Source organism: Pogona vitticeps, chromosome 2 (genome assembly GCF_051106095.1).
Source record: "Pogona vitticeps strain Pit_001003342236 chromosome 2, PviZW2.1, whole genome shotgun sequence".
Taxonomy (NCBI): Eukaryota; Metazoa; Chordata; class Lepidosauria; order Squamata; family Agamidae; genus Pogona; species Pogona vitticeps.
The window spans coordinates 98,422,302-98,439,035 of record NC_135784.1 but is presented as its reverse complement, the minus strand read 5'-3'; the positions used below and the strand labels follow the sequence as shown (position 1 = coordinate 98,439,035).

Below are 16,734 nucleotides of genomic sequence, written 5' to 3'. Positions count from 1 at the left end.
GAAACATTATAAGATATTAACTGGTACAGCACACATAACCCTCCTGAACTCTATTTCTCATATAATTCACACTTTAAGTTAATTGTCTAGCATTTGAACTAGCTGGAGGAACATTTTTGAAGTCCATGTGAACATTGTAATTCTAATGCACACCTCAGTTATTATGCAAACCCAAAATTAGAAGAAAGCATTCGAATGTCTGAAAATATTAGAAAGTATTAGAAAATATTTTGAGAGGTTTTTCTAGCAGAGGAGCTGGTCTTCATATTATTGGACTATAGTGACCTCCAGTGTCTCATCTGAGATGACATTTTCCAAAACCAAAGCTTTTTATCCTTCTTTTGACACTAGTCTTTCTAGCTGTCGAATACACACACGCACACACACACAGAGAGAGAGAGAGAGAGAGAGAGAGAGAGATTCTCCTGGAGAGGTTATACTCTTGAAATTTGAGAATGATTGCCTTCTAATTGATTGATGCGGAACATTCATTTGATTTTAATTGCTACACGTCCTCAAGACAAGAAATAACAAGAAATAATGATTAGATACAGAACACACAGGCTTGTGCAGATGTAGAATACACTGTTGTGACACAGCAAAATATTTGAGGCAAGATATCAGGAAAAATCAAGGAAGACGTGAACCCTGTGCCTCTTCTGTGAAGGTCGCCCAAAAAGTTAGAACAAAAATTGAAAACGCGAGATGTGATGGAGCACATCTCTTCCTTGCAATTTCCTTCAATAAGAGAAGGGCAGCCTGATTTTCAGGGGCATCCTGCAAATGATTAGTTCAAACCTCTGGCAAAAGTGATCTGTCTCTCATCCAGCAGTTACTAAATAATGAGTAAAAAGGAGGCAGAGGCTGCAGGAAGAAAAACGGGGAGGGGGAAAGAAGCTCCCACTAATGGCTTCAGCCTCACTTCCTGCACTCAGGAATCCTTTGACACTTTACTCCCAAAGGGAATGTGGTCTCTGGCTTAGTAAGAGGCAGACCCTATTCCATCAGTGAATAAAATGTGTTTTTTTTTTAAATTTTCTTTCTTGATACATTTTGTATTACCCATTTCAGTTTTCATATTTCTGAATTAATGTTTTCTGCAGAGTGATGTGTTAAGCAGTCATGGCTAGTAGTCAAGTAAGTATCGAAAAACAACACAGCCAAGAAAACAAAGGCCATGAATCTGTCTTAATTAAATGCTTTTTACACAGTTGATTTCCATTGAAGAAACTAAACTCACTTAATATTGCTATTTAATATCTAGGTACTGAGGGATAAATCCCATTAAGATCACTGACAGTTGTTGACAGAGCATTGCATCCCCTTCACTTTTACTGAAACCAAACGGTCTTCAATGCACTTAACACTGGCATGAACATACACATTGTTTCAAACCAATCAAGACTTCTTAAGAAAGTCCACCTGCCTGCCTAGTGACTGAAGATAGTACTGCAGATTTAAAACATACAGGTACATTAAAATTAATTATGATTAATAAGTGGCTTTTATAAACAAAGTATCAATGGATAGAGGGAAGCTCTTTTCCCTCTCATGCAATACCAGAACCAAGGGACGTCCACTAAAATTAAGTGTTGGGAGAGTGAGAACAGACAATAGAAAATGCTTCTTTACCCAGCATGTTGTCAGTCTGTAGAACTCCTTGCCAAAGGATGTGGTGATGGTCTCTGACCTAGATACCTTTAAATGGGGATTGGACAGATTCCTGGAGGAAAAGTCCATCGCAGGTGACAAACCATGATGGGGATGTAGAATCTCCAGGCTTAGAAAGAAAGTACCTCCAAATGCCAGATGCAGGGGAGGGGTATCAGGAGACAGGTATCTAGTTGTCTCGTGTGCTCCCAGAGGGATCTGGTAGAGTCACTGTGAGATACAGGAGGATGGACTAGATGGGCCCTTGGCTTGATCCAGCAGGGCCCTTCTTATGTTCTTAATGCAACACATATCCATAAGATCCATTTAATATGCCTTCAAAGCTTCAGGTATTCAGGTTTTAAGACCTAGGAGATATGGTTCTGGTAGACAAAAACACACACCACCTTGTATTCTCGAAGGTTTTCACGGCCGGGATCTGATGGTTGTTGTGGGTTTTTCAGCCTCTTTGGCCATGTTCTGAAGGTTGTTCTTCCTAACGTTTTGCCAGTCTCTGTGGCCGGTATCTTCAGAGGACAGGAGTCAGAACTCACCAGAGCACAGACAGAGTTCTGACTCCTGTCCTCTGAAGATGCCGGCCACAGAGACTGGTGAAAGGTTAGGAAGAACAACCTTCAGAACACGGCCAAAGAGCTTGAAACACCCACAACAACCAACACACCACCTTATTAACATTATAGGTGGAAACAAAATTTTAAAAAAGAGTAAAAGAAGACAAAAACGTGGTGGCATTTTAAAGATTATTGTATCCTTTAATGTGAGCTAATGTTTGAAATATGAATTTGTATCTCCTCTTATGTCTGATGAAGTGGACTTGTCCACAAAAGCTAACATTAAAGTACAGTATATGAAAGTTGATCTTTAAAGTGCCACCACATTTCTATCCTTTTTTTAACTCTTAATTTTTATTTTGTTTTCACCTATAATGCTTGCACAGACTAACATGGCTACCCCTTCTACATCTTATTGATATAGATGATTTTCTATTAGGTTCTCTCCTTTTAGCTCCAATTAGAGTCAAGAGCAAGGAAATGTTATATTCCCATGGTAAATGCATAACATAGCCATATCTCAAACTGGGTATTGTTTGGTGTAGTAAATTACATTAAAGTGGGCCCATTGAATCAAAGGAGAATGGGTGAGTCAACTCCTCCGTAAGTTTCATTGATTCAAATGGGTCTAGACTGTGACTTACTTTAGCATTAAAAAATCACAACTAGAGTCAGTCTCTTTGAATTAATGGAACTTACAGGGGAGTTGATTCAATGGGTGTACTCTAGTGAGATTTACTACACTAAGCACCTGAATTTGGGCCAATAAGTTGTTGAAGGAAATGCAATATTTCACTTCATCCTGAAAGATCCTGAGGAAGAACTGAAATTTTATGACACATATACATCCCCCATTCCCTGTAGGTCACTTCTATAAAAATATTTTGCTTCATTATCCTGGATGACATTCTGATTTTCTTTTATCCTCAAATTTTTCTCAAAGTACACAGAAAGTCATTTATAGCAAGTTTTAGTAATGTGCCTGTAGCTTTTGTTTCACAAATCTAGTAAGCCTCTTTGCTTTGGTTAAGGGAGCAACAGATAGTGGAAATTATATAGTTGCCATCATAACCTTCAATCCAGTATTTCATGTCTCCTGGAGGCAGGCCAACATAAGAACATCACATGATGGTACTACACATTACTTATGAAGTAGAGGAAACCGACAGGTAAGTGTTGTGCTATAAGCTGCGTGTCTCTCATGACACGTAGGGCTGCCCTCAGAGTGAAAGGATCCTCAAATGGGTGAAATACTGGCCCAGTTCAGGAGGACTGCTCTTATAGGTATATATTCTCAAGAATAATTCTGTCTACTACAAATTAATATATTAACCTGAGCACCAAAAGAGTGTAAGATCACTTGGCTGTGGAGTCAGAGGTTGCGAGTTTGATTCCCCACTATGCATCCCTGACAGGGGCTGGACTCAATGATTCATAGGGTCCTTTCCAATTCTGTCATTCTAAAGTTCTAAGAGACAGACAACTCATTACAGTAAGTCTTAACATAGGTCAACATATGGTTAGAGGTTAGAGCACAAGGATTATATACCCAGAATCTTAATTCAGGTGTATGGTTATTTTCTTTAGCTCTGCCTCACATTTAAGGCTAGAACCTTTGACACAGTTACTTTACCTGTATTTTATATAAAAAATAAATAAAATTACTATAAACTGCACTAAATATAGCAGACTTTCCTCCACAGAAGCATAGCCAGGATTGTTGCAGAGATTTGTATAGAGATAAGATAGTAAGCATTAGGTGTCTTACTTGGGGGCATGCTGTCCTTAAAGATTAATCTGCAGAGTTCCTGCATCTTGACACCACAGTATACATAGCACCTACCACTATCTGTGTAAAGTTGTAAGCAGGACTGAGTGGTAATTTAATGCAAACTGTGTCTCAGTCACAGGGACGTGGTGGCACTGCAGGTTAAACCGCAGAAGCCTCTGTGCTGCAAGGTCAGAAGACCAGCAATCGTAAGATTGAATCCACACAATGGAGTGAGCTCCTGTCGCTTGTCCCAGCTCCTGTCAACCTAGCAGTTTGAAAGCGTGTAAAAATACGAGTAGATGAATAGGCACCACCATGGTGGGAAGGTAACAGCATTCTGTGTCTAGTTGTGCTGGCCATGTGACCACGGAAACTGTCTACAAACAAACACTGGCTCTACGGCTTGAAAACGGGGATGAGCACCGCCTCCTAGAGTCAGACACAAGTGGACTAAATGTCAAGGGGAACCTTTACCTTTACCTTTAGGTGTCTCAGTCATCATCAACTATAGCAAATATCAGGCGCTTTTTTTCCCCAAGTATTGTTACTTATTTGTCCATTTCAAAGTGTGTGCATTGTACAAAAAGCTTCAATATAGTTTTTGAAAGCATGTTTTACTCAGCTGCTATGGCCATATAACAAATGTCTACCTTTTGACTCGAAATGGACATGAACCTCAGTTTGGAGGTCCGTACTGGATTGTCAGACTGGCATCACAGGTGCCACACGTTCCCTTCCCGTACCCCCCAGCCGGATCCCTCACACCAGTCAGTGTGGATTGCTCTTCTCCTCCTCTTCAGGCATTTGGCCAGTCCCAGCAGGAACACATGCTTCCCTTTGCCATCTCCTCCAGTAACATCTCATTCAGACAAGGAGGCAAGGCAGAGATTCCTGCAGCACAGACTTTTGAGTGGGCGGCTACTGGAGAAGGTGGAGGAGGGAAGCATGCCTTGTAGCCAGGACTGGTAAAACACCCAAAGAGAAGGAGGAGAGCAGTGCATGCCAGCTGGTGGTGGTGGTGGGATCTGGCCAGAGGGGAGAATGGAACGTGCACCACCTATGGTGCTTGTCTGAAAATCCAGCACTAACCTCCAAACTGAGGTTTGTGTCCATCTCTATTTTTGACACTAAAATGGCTTTTATGAAAGGGGACCCTGAAAATGTGTTACTTTTTTTAAATATCTGTTCCCAATTCCATGTTTCCACTCATTGTCACATGAAACTATTGGCAAAATCAGAATAAACACGAGGTCAATTGTCATTTGCTCAGCTTTATTTAACCAAAGTCCAACATGCTGGAGAACAGAGAACTTTATGTTGCCACACGTACTTTGTAATGGATTTTAATTCTAAGTTTTGATGCTGAAATGGAAAATAAAAGAATTATGTGGTAGACCAGCTAGCCCCATCACAATGGCTAGCTATAATAAAGAGCAAACAAATGGGTGCCATGTGTGGTATGATTGATAAAGCATAACTAAGACTGCAGTTTTTTATACATATTTATTTGGACATAAGTCTCACTAAAAAAATGAGACTTATTTCGGAATAAATACTTATGGGATTGGGCTATTAAACCCCATCTAAATGTTAGTATGTTGAATTAACTGGCATAGGGATCACAGCTACATTTTATTTCAGTTTATTTTATTTTTTTTTTAAAAAAAGTTGTGCATCGAAGTTGAACACTTTTACAATCTTCTGTTAGTCTTAAAACATATTTTATACAATATATTTACAAATCAAAAATGTTAGGATTTATTTCTCCAGGAAAACTAAAATAATTTAGGACCCCATGAAAAAGGATGGTTGGTCAGATTCTTAAGCTCAGTGAGAGTATTGGGGCATAATGCCCTGGTTTAGTGTCATTTGTATGGCCAGAGTCAAGCTTCAGATTTCCTCATTCCCTTCCCTGACACCTTTTCTTAACCAGTCTTCCCATCAGCTATAACCAGCATGCAGGGAACTGTAGTCCCTAAGTATCTTGTAGGCACCAAGACAGGGCATTTCTAAACATCTTTGTTTGCCACATTGTCCAAATGGAACAAAGTATGATTTGCCCAAACCATGGTTTGCCCATAAACTCGGAAACACTCTGGCTTCAGAGCCTGGCTGAGACATGCAATATGAAAGTCAGAAAGGGGCCAGGCAACGGAAGTAAGACATTTGTATGTCCAAAGTTTATCTGAATGCAGCCACTATGATTTCAGTAGTAGTCTCTTACAATTCTTATAGGATTGATAGACTATTCCAATATCATTGAGCAGAACCTGCAAATGTCTTGACACCGCAACAGGATCACTACATTTAAATAGTGCCATTTCATAGGAGTCAATATTTCACATCAGTCACCAACGTTTCAAATCTGAATCAACTTTAATCATATTGCATTAGTGTATCCATTTGTCCTAAAGGTTAATAGGAAAAAATCCAGAAAGCTTTTGGATAAACACAACTACTTGAATTGTAAGTTTCTTAAATTACAGTACAGCAAAAGTTTTTGTATAACTTGTGCAAAAATATTGTAAGTTTTCTCTGCTTAGTTGTGCAACGCTAGCCGAATCACAGTTAAATGTAAAAGAGGATCCAGTTGAACTGAATTATCTTTACTCAACTCACCTGGTATACAACATTCAAATACAACCAGCGGCTAGTTCAGACTATTAGGGCAGTGAAAATAGCTTCATTTCAGGTTTCTGTATAAATGCAGCAATACGGTTCTGAATTCACTTGTGGGCAATGCTTCACATTATCATCCAGAGGAACAAGATCTGGCTGCCTGAAACCTTCAAAAAACACTGTTTACATTTCCCATACTAGAAACACAGGTTGGAGATATGCTATGAGACAGAGCAAAGTAAATGGGAAAGGGACACATGTGTACTAGTTACAATTTTCTTTTGATGTCAGGCCAGATAAAGTTTTAAGCTTGAGATTTTTAAAGTACATTTGGAGGGTTTTCTGACGGAGATCTCTAAAGCGAAAACTTGCAAAGTTGTCAGCATGTGTGGAACGTAGGTACCTATGCAAGTGTCTGGATATGCTGTTTAGGTCTGAAATTAAATCACTGATCTACGGAAGGTCATTTTAGGGTGACCATACAAGCCAACTTTTGGATAAGAGGCTGCCCAGCAATTTCAAAAAAATATTTGTAGAAGTGGGTTGTGATTTTTTAAAGAATATCTCAAATTAGTGTTCCAGATAAACAAAGACTTAAAAGGATAACAGAAGCCAGTGCTATTGTTTCTTCTGATTTTATCTTTAAGGTTTTGCTTCCAAGCACATTCTGTTCAAACAGGGGAACCAGAGACAGAGTGCAATAACCTTGGTGCCCTGTTTGAGTTGAATCAATACCACATCATTTTTTTAAAAAGTAGTTTTATATATCCAGCCATTCATGAAATTATTGATCATGGAGGTAATGGTCCTTTGTTAACTGACATTGAGTCTGGCAGTGGCCAATTAATAAAGTAAAGAGAAATCAAATGATTGCTCTCTTTTTTCATGCAAAAGTATAGAAGCCATCATACACACATGGCTGATGAGAACTGGGCCCGTGGTGTAAGGATTAGACACTAATCATAAAGCCACCAAATCAAAACAGAGCCAAGAACTCTTATGAATCCTTTTACAAAAATAACTACAATACAATTTGCTAGCTCTGAAGTTATATTTTCAAGCTGCCAAAAAAGGCAATATTTGAAAGGATCTGGCTCAGATGCACAGTACAAATATTAAAAATGCACACACAATGTAAGATATTTCAAAAGCAATTCAAAGGGGCTATTGCAGCTGGTTGTTGTGGAGCCATTATGAATATTGCATAGCTGAAAAATGAGGTCACTTGACTTGCATTAGCCCTGCAAGTTTACACATATAAGGAGTGACATATAATATCTGCTAGTGATAAGTGGCTCTTAGCTGAGACCAACCATTTTATATGGCTGTTGACTGTTTATGAATCACCAATATGCTATGGGTTTTTCTCTCCTTCAGATGTTTTATGGAAACAAAACTGACATTTTAAAAAGTTGGCTCAAAATTACACTTGAGATCATCAACATGAACTACAACTGGCATATAGATTTGGTGGTAAAGGGAGGATACATGTCTATTCATCATCTGTAACATCTACATCACTATAATATGTGAATGGCCTCTAACTGCTCAGTTAATCCCTCAAATTAATATTAGAGAGTGACAAATCTCATTGGAAGTTTAAGTTCAGAGTCAAGAATCCTATTGCTGATTTATACTTGTATAAAGGAAATCATGTATGCCATGGCAGCAAACTGCTACTCATTAAAGAGGTGCTGGTTGTGCTCCTGGGCATGTGCCCAATCATACACTTTATCACATAAAAGCAATAGCAAATGTTTCTGGGTATTTGCTCCTTCGATATTACAGATGCAACACAGAAGATTAGAGACAATGTTAGAGACAATGGCCGAAAGTCTGCTGTGTAAGATACACTGTATCAGATGGATAATGACATCAGCCATGGTGTTTTTTTTAAAAAATGAAACACTTCCAGTTCCTCCCCACAAAGGTCTCAAGGCTCCCGTGGAAGTCCTTTCCTTGTCAGTAAGCCATTGGGGGATGACATGCCTTTAATTACTGAAAATCACCACCGTTGGCATGACTTTATCACCAACCATGAAAGGGATTCCACAGGAGCCTCAGGACCTTTGGCAGGATGGAAATGGAAATGTTTTATTTCTGGAAAATTGCTGTGGCTGATGATGTCATCAGCGTGATACAGTGTAATCTATGGAATAGGACTTTGGTATATATACGGTAGCTCAGAATTTTCTATCCAGAAAAGCATTTGCATGGAAGAGATTCCTCCCTCCAAGTGTGTGAAATCAATTTGTGACAGCCCACACCAGCAGAAAATATCGAGGATGAAACATGAAGAAACTGCTATGTTTGCCTTTTTTAAAATACATATACACATTGAGCAAGCAACGATCAGCATCTTGCTCACCTTTGCAACTGTGGTTTCTCTAGGTGCATTCTTCATTTATGTTTTGCTACTATAATAATCGGCATCAAAAGGTACTGTATGATATAGCTGGGAAATAAGGACAATATTTTATTTTAAGTCTAATTGATGGATGAAAGCCCTTATTAAAAATCCTCCAGCCTTACTGATTTTCTGCTTCACTGCTGAAAGTTCAGAAATGGTTTAAGTGATAGAAAAACTATCTGCATAGAAAATATGTTAAGTGCTCTAACTTAAGAAAACCAGTCTATAAGAGTACACAACAAGAGAGTGGGGCGGAAAAGAGATATTAGATTTTCAATTGTGTTTTCTTTGGCATGTGCATGCGCATCCATGCATGCACATACACACATAAACCAAAGCAAGTGGAAACTACAAGAATGTAACTTTTCTGGGAATAAAATTATTTTCAGATTGATGATCATTTAGAACAGTGGTCCCCAACCTTGGGCCTAAAGATGTTCTTGGAGTACAACTCCCAGAAGCCTTCACCACCACCTCTGCTGGTCAGGATTTCTGGGAATTGAAGTCCAAGAACATCTGGAGGTCCAAGGTTGGGGAGCACTGATTTAGAACATGAGAGAAACTAGAACTCCTTTTGATACATATCAGTTAATTGTATTTGGCTTTCCCTACTTTTTTTAAAAAAACCTCTTTCGTTTTTAAAGTAAATGTTTACATATTCAAGTAACTTCTTTACACAGAAATAATGATGACAACAGGACATTTAAGAGGGTAGCTCTTATGAAAAATAGCTGAAAGAATTAAATGGCTGTATGTCATAAACCTTAAGGTTTTCATAGCATTGAAATATCATCTTGGTCAACTGATGTTTAGCCAAATGCACAAGAGGAATGTATATTCAGAGATAGGTGCACTCACTCTCTCCTAATTTAAAGGCAGTTAGGATTCACTGGATTATTTTTCAAAAGCCTCTTGACCTCCTAGTTTTGCTGAGGCAGACTTCTGTCAATCATTCTCTCAGCCCTTCACTCATAAGAATATCCTCAGAGCATGTCCCAGATGTGATCAGTGTACCTCATCTGACTTTCAAAGCCTACTGAAGCCGAAATTTGCCACTAAATTCCAGGTCTCCCTGGAATGTGGTGGCAACCTTAAGTCAATTATTTCAAAACACACTCATTAATGGTATCTAAATCCCTTTAAAAAAACAAGTGTGGGTGAAGCCTGAACTTTCTGAATTCATGATAACAGCCAAGAGACACAGTATTATAACTTGAGCACAGTTAATTTTGAAATAGTAATAACCTTCCCGCAACCAAACGAAAAACCATTGATCTTTGGGTAACTGAAGTGTGATTTCGCCCCAGAAAGACACTGCTTGGCTCATCATCTCCCATATATAAAACAGAACTGATGAATCAGTTCCGTGACTAGGATAAAAGTCAGAGGATGCATCTCTCCAGTGCTCTTCATCATACATTTACAGTAAACAGACCTCCCCATCTGTTTCCTTTGGGCCTGTTTTCCAGACAGGTCTTTCAAAAATTCCAGTTTCAGTAGTAGATTTGTCTAAGAGGTGTGATAAGTAAATAGGAAATGTGTTCTAGAACAAGTTCAGTAGTGAAGTGCTTCAAGAAGCTGCTTCTCCCACGACAAAGAGAAAAACGTTATCTTTTGTCCTTGAGATCACTTCCAGCTCAGTCGTGATTGTACATTAATTAAAACAATAACAACAACCAAGCAACACCTTATTTCTGGAATATATCCTTATGTTCACAGGGTTTTCACACGGCTGTACTGCTGATCACCAAGCAGAAGTTGATGGAATAAGCAAGTACTTGTCGTGCTGGAGTGCAACACCAGTGTAGCAGTTTAAAAGACATCAGTATCTGCCAAAACTCAGCAAGCTGGATAGGCACCATTTTTCATCCTGCATTTAGGTGAATGTGTGTCACAACGGTTTATGGATCACAGCTACACCTGCAAGGCAAAAGAGCACAGATACATTCAATAGGCGCCCTTCAATGTATCACCTGCACCGGAATGTACAGAATGCTCAGGACCTGAAGACTTGGGTTGCTGTCTCCTTTCTGGGTTGAAATGTCCAGGAGGGTGGCTGTGTTAATCTGCTGTTATTCAGGGACAGGGCACCAGCTTATCTGGCATAAGCCTTGGCGGAGTGCAGTCCACTTCATGAGATGCACTGTTTATACCTTTTGCCTTCCAATCCCCCCCCCCCTCTTCTTCTTCGCCCACACAAATAAGATATATATATATGGAATAAGCCTTCAGGGACCACAGTCCATTTAATCAAATTCAGATTTTCATCCCAATTGGCAAAGTATCTTCCATTTGAGACAAAATCCAGTGCACCTGCTGAAGTGGGCAGCTAGTGCAAAACGAAACTTGTTAGCCTTTAAAGTGCCCCTAAACTCTTTTAACTTTTCTCCCCTTCAGGCACAAGCTCTTTTGCCTATAATTACTACTACACAGTACAAAGAATGTCAATACATTCATCTGCTGAATTTCCGCTGGTCACAAAGCCAAAGATCTTTCTCAAGAGTGAGACTTCACCCACGAGCACTGTCAAGTAATAGAACAGTTTTTGGGATCCCAAGTCCATGAACCTCCCAGCTGCCGCCACCATTTTGACATAAATTCTGGCAAAGAAATTTCTCTAGCGTCTGCAGAAGATAGCTGGCAGCTGATCAAGAGGCGCCAGAGGAATTTGCCTTCACCCAGCCCATCCCTTTAACTCCACAATGGTTCGACTCAGTGCTCACCTGCATAACTTCTTCCAGTGCTCATATTGGTTGGCAATAATGTCCACTTATCAGTGACAGGGTTATAGTATTCTACAGATGCCAAGTTGCAAGACCCATCGTCACCTCCAACCACATACAGAAGGCCGTTCACTGCACAAACACCTAGGGATGAAAACACACCATTTAAATCCACACAACTATAGAGGTCACTAGTTTGGTTCCATATTTCGTTAAATTTTAAACTAATTTCTGTTTAGATCGTTAGGGCAAAGTTCAAGGAACAAACTCAGGAGAGCAGAAGAAAAAGGGAGATTTGCGCAGTTCCAAACTCAACTTTCATAGCGCTGGAAACCCTGTAAGAATAAATCTTCTACTGTTTTGCTTCCTCCTCCTGACAAAATCTCCTCCTGATTGTTTTTTTACTACATTTACTATATTCTGTAGTTTTTTTTTTCATTGTATGACAGCCTAACATGCCTCAGGACAGTTTTAAAATGATACACTAGAAGTATATTTAAATATCTCCTTTGGAGTCAACAGATAAGAAACACATCCTTAGAAACAAATTGAGACGGCAAAATCATGGTCTGAAACATTCCAGATGCTTTGCTGACTAAAAGTACCTAGCCACAGAACACATACACTCTTGTATGTTAAAAATATATACACTACAGACAATATGTTTTATCTCTCCCTATACAGAGTATATTTTTTTCAGTTTTACCTTTTTGTAATATTTTGAGTGTGGTAGCACATTTTATCATGTGTGATTAGACATGTAACATAAATGTGTGGTTTGCATTCTCATTTGATTCACTTGATTTATTGCATTTCAATTCTATGTATTGATTGTACTGATTGTTTTTTTACTACAAATGCAGAGATAGATAGGAAAACAGATACAAGTAAAATCAGTACTTCAGTCTCACAGCAGAGTGGTTAAACTGCAGTAAAGGTAAAGGTTCCCCTTGACATTTAGTCCAGTTGTGTACAACTCTAGGGTGCGGTGTTCATCCCCGTCTCCAAGCCGTAGAGCCAGTGTTTGTCCGAAGACAGTTTCCGTGGTCATGTGGCCAGCGCAACTAAACATGGAATGCTATTACCTTCCCACCAAGGTGGTACCTATTTATCTACTTGCATTTTTACATGCCCTTGAACTGCTAGGTTGGCAGGAGCTGGGACAAGCAATGGAAGCTCACTCTGTCGCATGGATTCAATCTTACGACTGCTGGTCTTCTGACCTTGCAGCACAGAGGCTTCTGTGGTTCCACCCACAGTGCCACCACATCCCTTATAAACTGCAGTACTACAGCCAAAACTCTGCTCACGACCTGGGTTCAGTCCCAGATAGCTGGCTCGAAGTTCACTCAGCCTTTCATCCTTCCAAAGTCAGTAAAATGAGTACACAGCTTGGGGGGGTGGGGGGGCGGAAGAGACAACGTTTAGCCTACATAATTAATTTGTAAACTGCCCAGAGAGTGCTTTAAGTGCTATGAGAGGGTATATAAGCAGCATGTTTTTTTTGCTTTTTTACCTGCATTTCTTCTACACATGTTCATATCTGCCACTTGTTTCCAAGTATTTGTTCCAGGATCATAGACTTCCACACTTTTCCTTACCAAAGGACCATCATGTCCTCCAGTAGCATATAGCTGTCCACTAAGGACACCAACACCTGCAAGGCAGAATACAGCATCTATCAGAGTTTTACAATGCTCTAGTCATCCATTTCAACTTCACACTCAATACAGAAATTCTTTTCAAATCCTATAATGTGAGCTTCTGCAGGCAGCCAGTGGCTCAGGGGCTGGAAGCAAGGGTCCCAATCCTTACAAAGGAGGACAATTCATATCCACAAACCACTATTGTAATAGCAATCTGTAGCTGGCCTCAGATTGGGAAGGGTACTTCAGGCTGACTTCACTGTCCTTTAACCAGGAATTGCTTTGGTGCCAATTGGACACTAACTGGATGTTCAATAAAAGTTGTGTATGACCCCTAAGGCCATATACACAAATACACTTTAATTATCTATCTGAATACCTACACCTCTAAAGTTCATCAACAGAGTTGAGCCCATCGAGAAGATGAAAAAGTCACACACAGACCTGAATGTATGATCACTTCTATATTCATTGTCATTGTGTCCGAAAGAGAAGTTGTGAAAGGGTATAACACAAGCTGTAGGTAACAATAATACCTGTGTAACTTCTTCCTTCAGACCTGTTAAACTAGGCTACTTTCTATATACAGAGTTAACCACACATTCAGCTAGTTATTGTGAGATCATCACATCTGGAACTACTGGACTTTTAGTTTTTCCTCTGCTTATAGTAACGATTGATACATAAGGAAATCAGATTGTTTTAATTTACAAGTGGCTGTTAGACATTATTTTAATTTCCCATGGTAAGATGCTTCCAAGTCTCATATCTGTTTAACCTAAGACCTATTACACACTGCCCACCCTGAGCTGGACTCTTGGATTCAAGAAAAATACAGGGAGAATACAAATTCCTTGTTACAACAACTTAATTAGCTGCCAGTCCATTTCTAGGTACAACTGAACGTGTAGAACCTATGACCCCCTGTATGTCTTAAATGCAAGCTATATGAAGAACCATATTTTCTCATATGAGCCTTCCTGCATCTTAAGATCTTCGGGGGAGGTCTTTTTCTCATTCCCGTAGAGGTGCACTTGTTGAGGACCTTCATGGTGGCTGCTCCCAAGCTATGAAACTCCCTACTAAGGGAAGGCCAGCACACTACCCTCTCTGCTGTCCTTCCACCAGTAGGCAAAAGACTTATTTCTTCAGGCAGGCTTTTAGTAAACAACAGACTGCCAAGAAAGGGGGGGGGGGGGTTAAATGGGTGACCCTAATACTGTACCATTTTTTTTAAAATGTGCTTTTAAATCGTTTGAAATTGTTTTTCAAAGAATCACAGAAAAATGGGGTTGGAATGGGGTTTAAAATGACTTTAAAAATAAACTTAGGGATTGTTAAGAAACTTGTGCAGATATCTACACCTTATAACAAAGGCATGAAAATAAAGTACCTGCACCACTGCGCCGAGTACTCATATCTGACACATAAGACCACTCATTTGTAGCTGGGTTGTATTGCTCAACAGTACTAAGGCACTGGCGTGACGCTCCGTCATAACCACCAACAGCATACAGTTTACCTAGAATAATATGCAACAATGGCCATCAAAAGAAGTAATTAAGAGAGAATGATGGTGAGTGATAGAATAATATTTTACAACCAGCATTTCACTACTGCTGATTTGCATTACATACTTCTACATAATGAACCCACAGGAAGCTTGATAAGTCTCCATATTTATAATATTTTATTAAAATTTTATCACATATATCAAATTTATAGATCAGTAAGAAGTTAATCAGCCCTTGCTAAATGATTTTTAGAAACACTGGCTACCAGCCATATTTTAAATAGTGTTTATAGTCAGGAGTTCAGATTTAATACACCTTTTGTGGCTGAAAGGAGTTTGCAGTCCTTACCGTCCACAACACCAACTCCGACACTGCTTCTTCTGGTGTTCATAGGTGCCACAAAAAACCATTCATTGGATTTATAGTTATAGGCCTCCACAGATGCCAGACCTATTTTGAGAATGACAAAACAGGTTTTCTACTTCAGCAGCTTAGCAGAATATAGCTCCTTCCTCATCAAAGGTGTCACCTTGTTTTTACATTTTCATTCCAAGCAAAAGGGGAAAGAATGCAAGTTGAAACTACCTCAATAGCTGGGAATCTTTTACTTGGCCTGTTGCCAATAATAATATGCTTGCAGTAAGAATCTGCATATGGGAACAGCATCCCAGTTCTCGTGACTTATGATTACTCAACAACAGTTTCAAAAACAGTTCGTCACAAACAAGAACAGGGAAAAATGTTCAAACAAGATTTGTGTAGAAGGATATTCATCAGCTTCTAAAGTGAAATATAAAGGGACATGGGTAACATCTCCGGTTATGCTTCTGCTCAGAGAAGCCAAACAAGGGGAAAAAAAGCCTTGGTTGTGAAAATCAGCAACGCTTTCTGCCAAAGACTGGTATTTGCAGGTTGCCCAGCATGCCAGTGGCAATTTATGTAAAATAGCAAAGTTTCAAACCTGGGGGCAGAAGCACAGAGTTCAGAGGGAGCTCTGCAATCCTTAGGTAGTATTTCAGGACAAAGACATGAACGAAAGTTGCCCATTTGTCTCAGCTTTCATTTAGCAACCTACCTGTGCTTCCATCAAATCCACCAACAGCATAGAGGAGCTCATTTAGCACAGCTGCCCCTAAAGTGCTTCGTCTTTCCTGCATACTAGCTATTGACGTCCACTGGTCTTTCACTCCATCGTATACATCTACTGTTCGGACTCGTAAAGAGCCATTAAAACCTCCCACAGCATAGACTTTGCCTGTCATGAATACCACCCCTGTTAAAAACAAATTGGGAGAAAGAAAGACTTCAGGCAGATCGTGCCTACATCAAAATTCTTTTTCTTAATATTCCTGTCAGAAATTCATGTTAGAATTGGGGCCACCAAGGAACATTCCAGCATGGTGGCAGTTCTATGTGCGAGCCACAATGTCTGGAAGTTCTTCACTAAAGGCATCAGCCCTATCACTGAGCAATCCTTCAGGCTGATACTGCACATCTCCGATGGATGTTGGCATTAACATGATGTCTCCATAGTCAAGAGGCTCAATGGAAAAAGCAAATGTATAAAGGTTACACACACACCGGAGTGCTCCATTGCCAGACAGAAGCATTTCACAGCAGCCTCAAACAGCCATTTCACACATTACACAATAGAATCTAGATCTGTCACCAACTGTATACTCAAAAAGAACCTGCAAGTAATCCAACTAGATGATGAATTTTTGCATGTATGGTGCATAGGTGTTTGCAATCAGACATCTGTTTGTTGCAATCATGATATACATTTTAAAATGTTCATTTAAAAATGTAGCACCTGAAATGGCTCTTAG

General features: G+C 39.6%; 1 protein-coding gene across 3 annotated transcripts in view; it reads right to left on the bottom strand.

Moving 5' to 3' along the window:
* Positions 1 to 5,248: 5,248 nt before the first annotated feature.
* Positions 5,249 to 16,734, bottom strand: part of KLHL3 (kelch like family member 3) — an 82,518-nt gene continuing 71,032 nt past the window's right edge. For 2 of the 3 annotated variants that reach the window (XM_020782679.3, XM_078385697.1), the window contains 6 exons: positions 15,981 to 16,178; positions 15,254 to 15,355; positions 14,785 to 14,913; positions 13,262 to 13,402; positions 11,746 to 11,889; positions 5,249 to 10,942 (listed from right to left, as the gene is read on the bottom strand). In XM_020782679.3, the coding sequence (XP_020638338.1) occupies positions 10,914 to 10,942; positions 11,746 to 11,889; positions 13,262 to 13,402; positions 14,785 to 14,913; positions 15,254 to 15,355; positions 15,981 to 16,178 (743 nt within the window). In that variant the 3' untranslated portion in view covers positions 5,249 to 10,913. The remainder of the gene's footprint in view (positions 10,943 to 11,745; positions 11,890 to 13,261; positions 13,403 to 14,784; positions 14,914 to 15,253; positions 15,356 to 15,980; positions 16,179 to 16,734) is intronic. The other variant, XM_072990120.2, reaches the window with a different exon arrangement.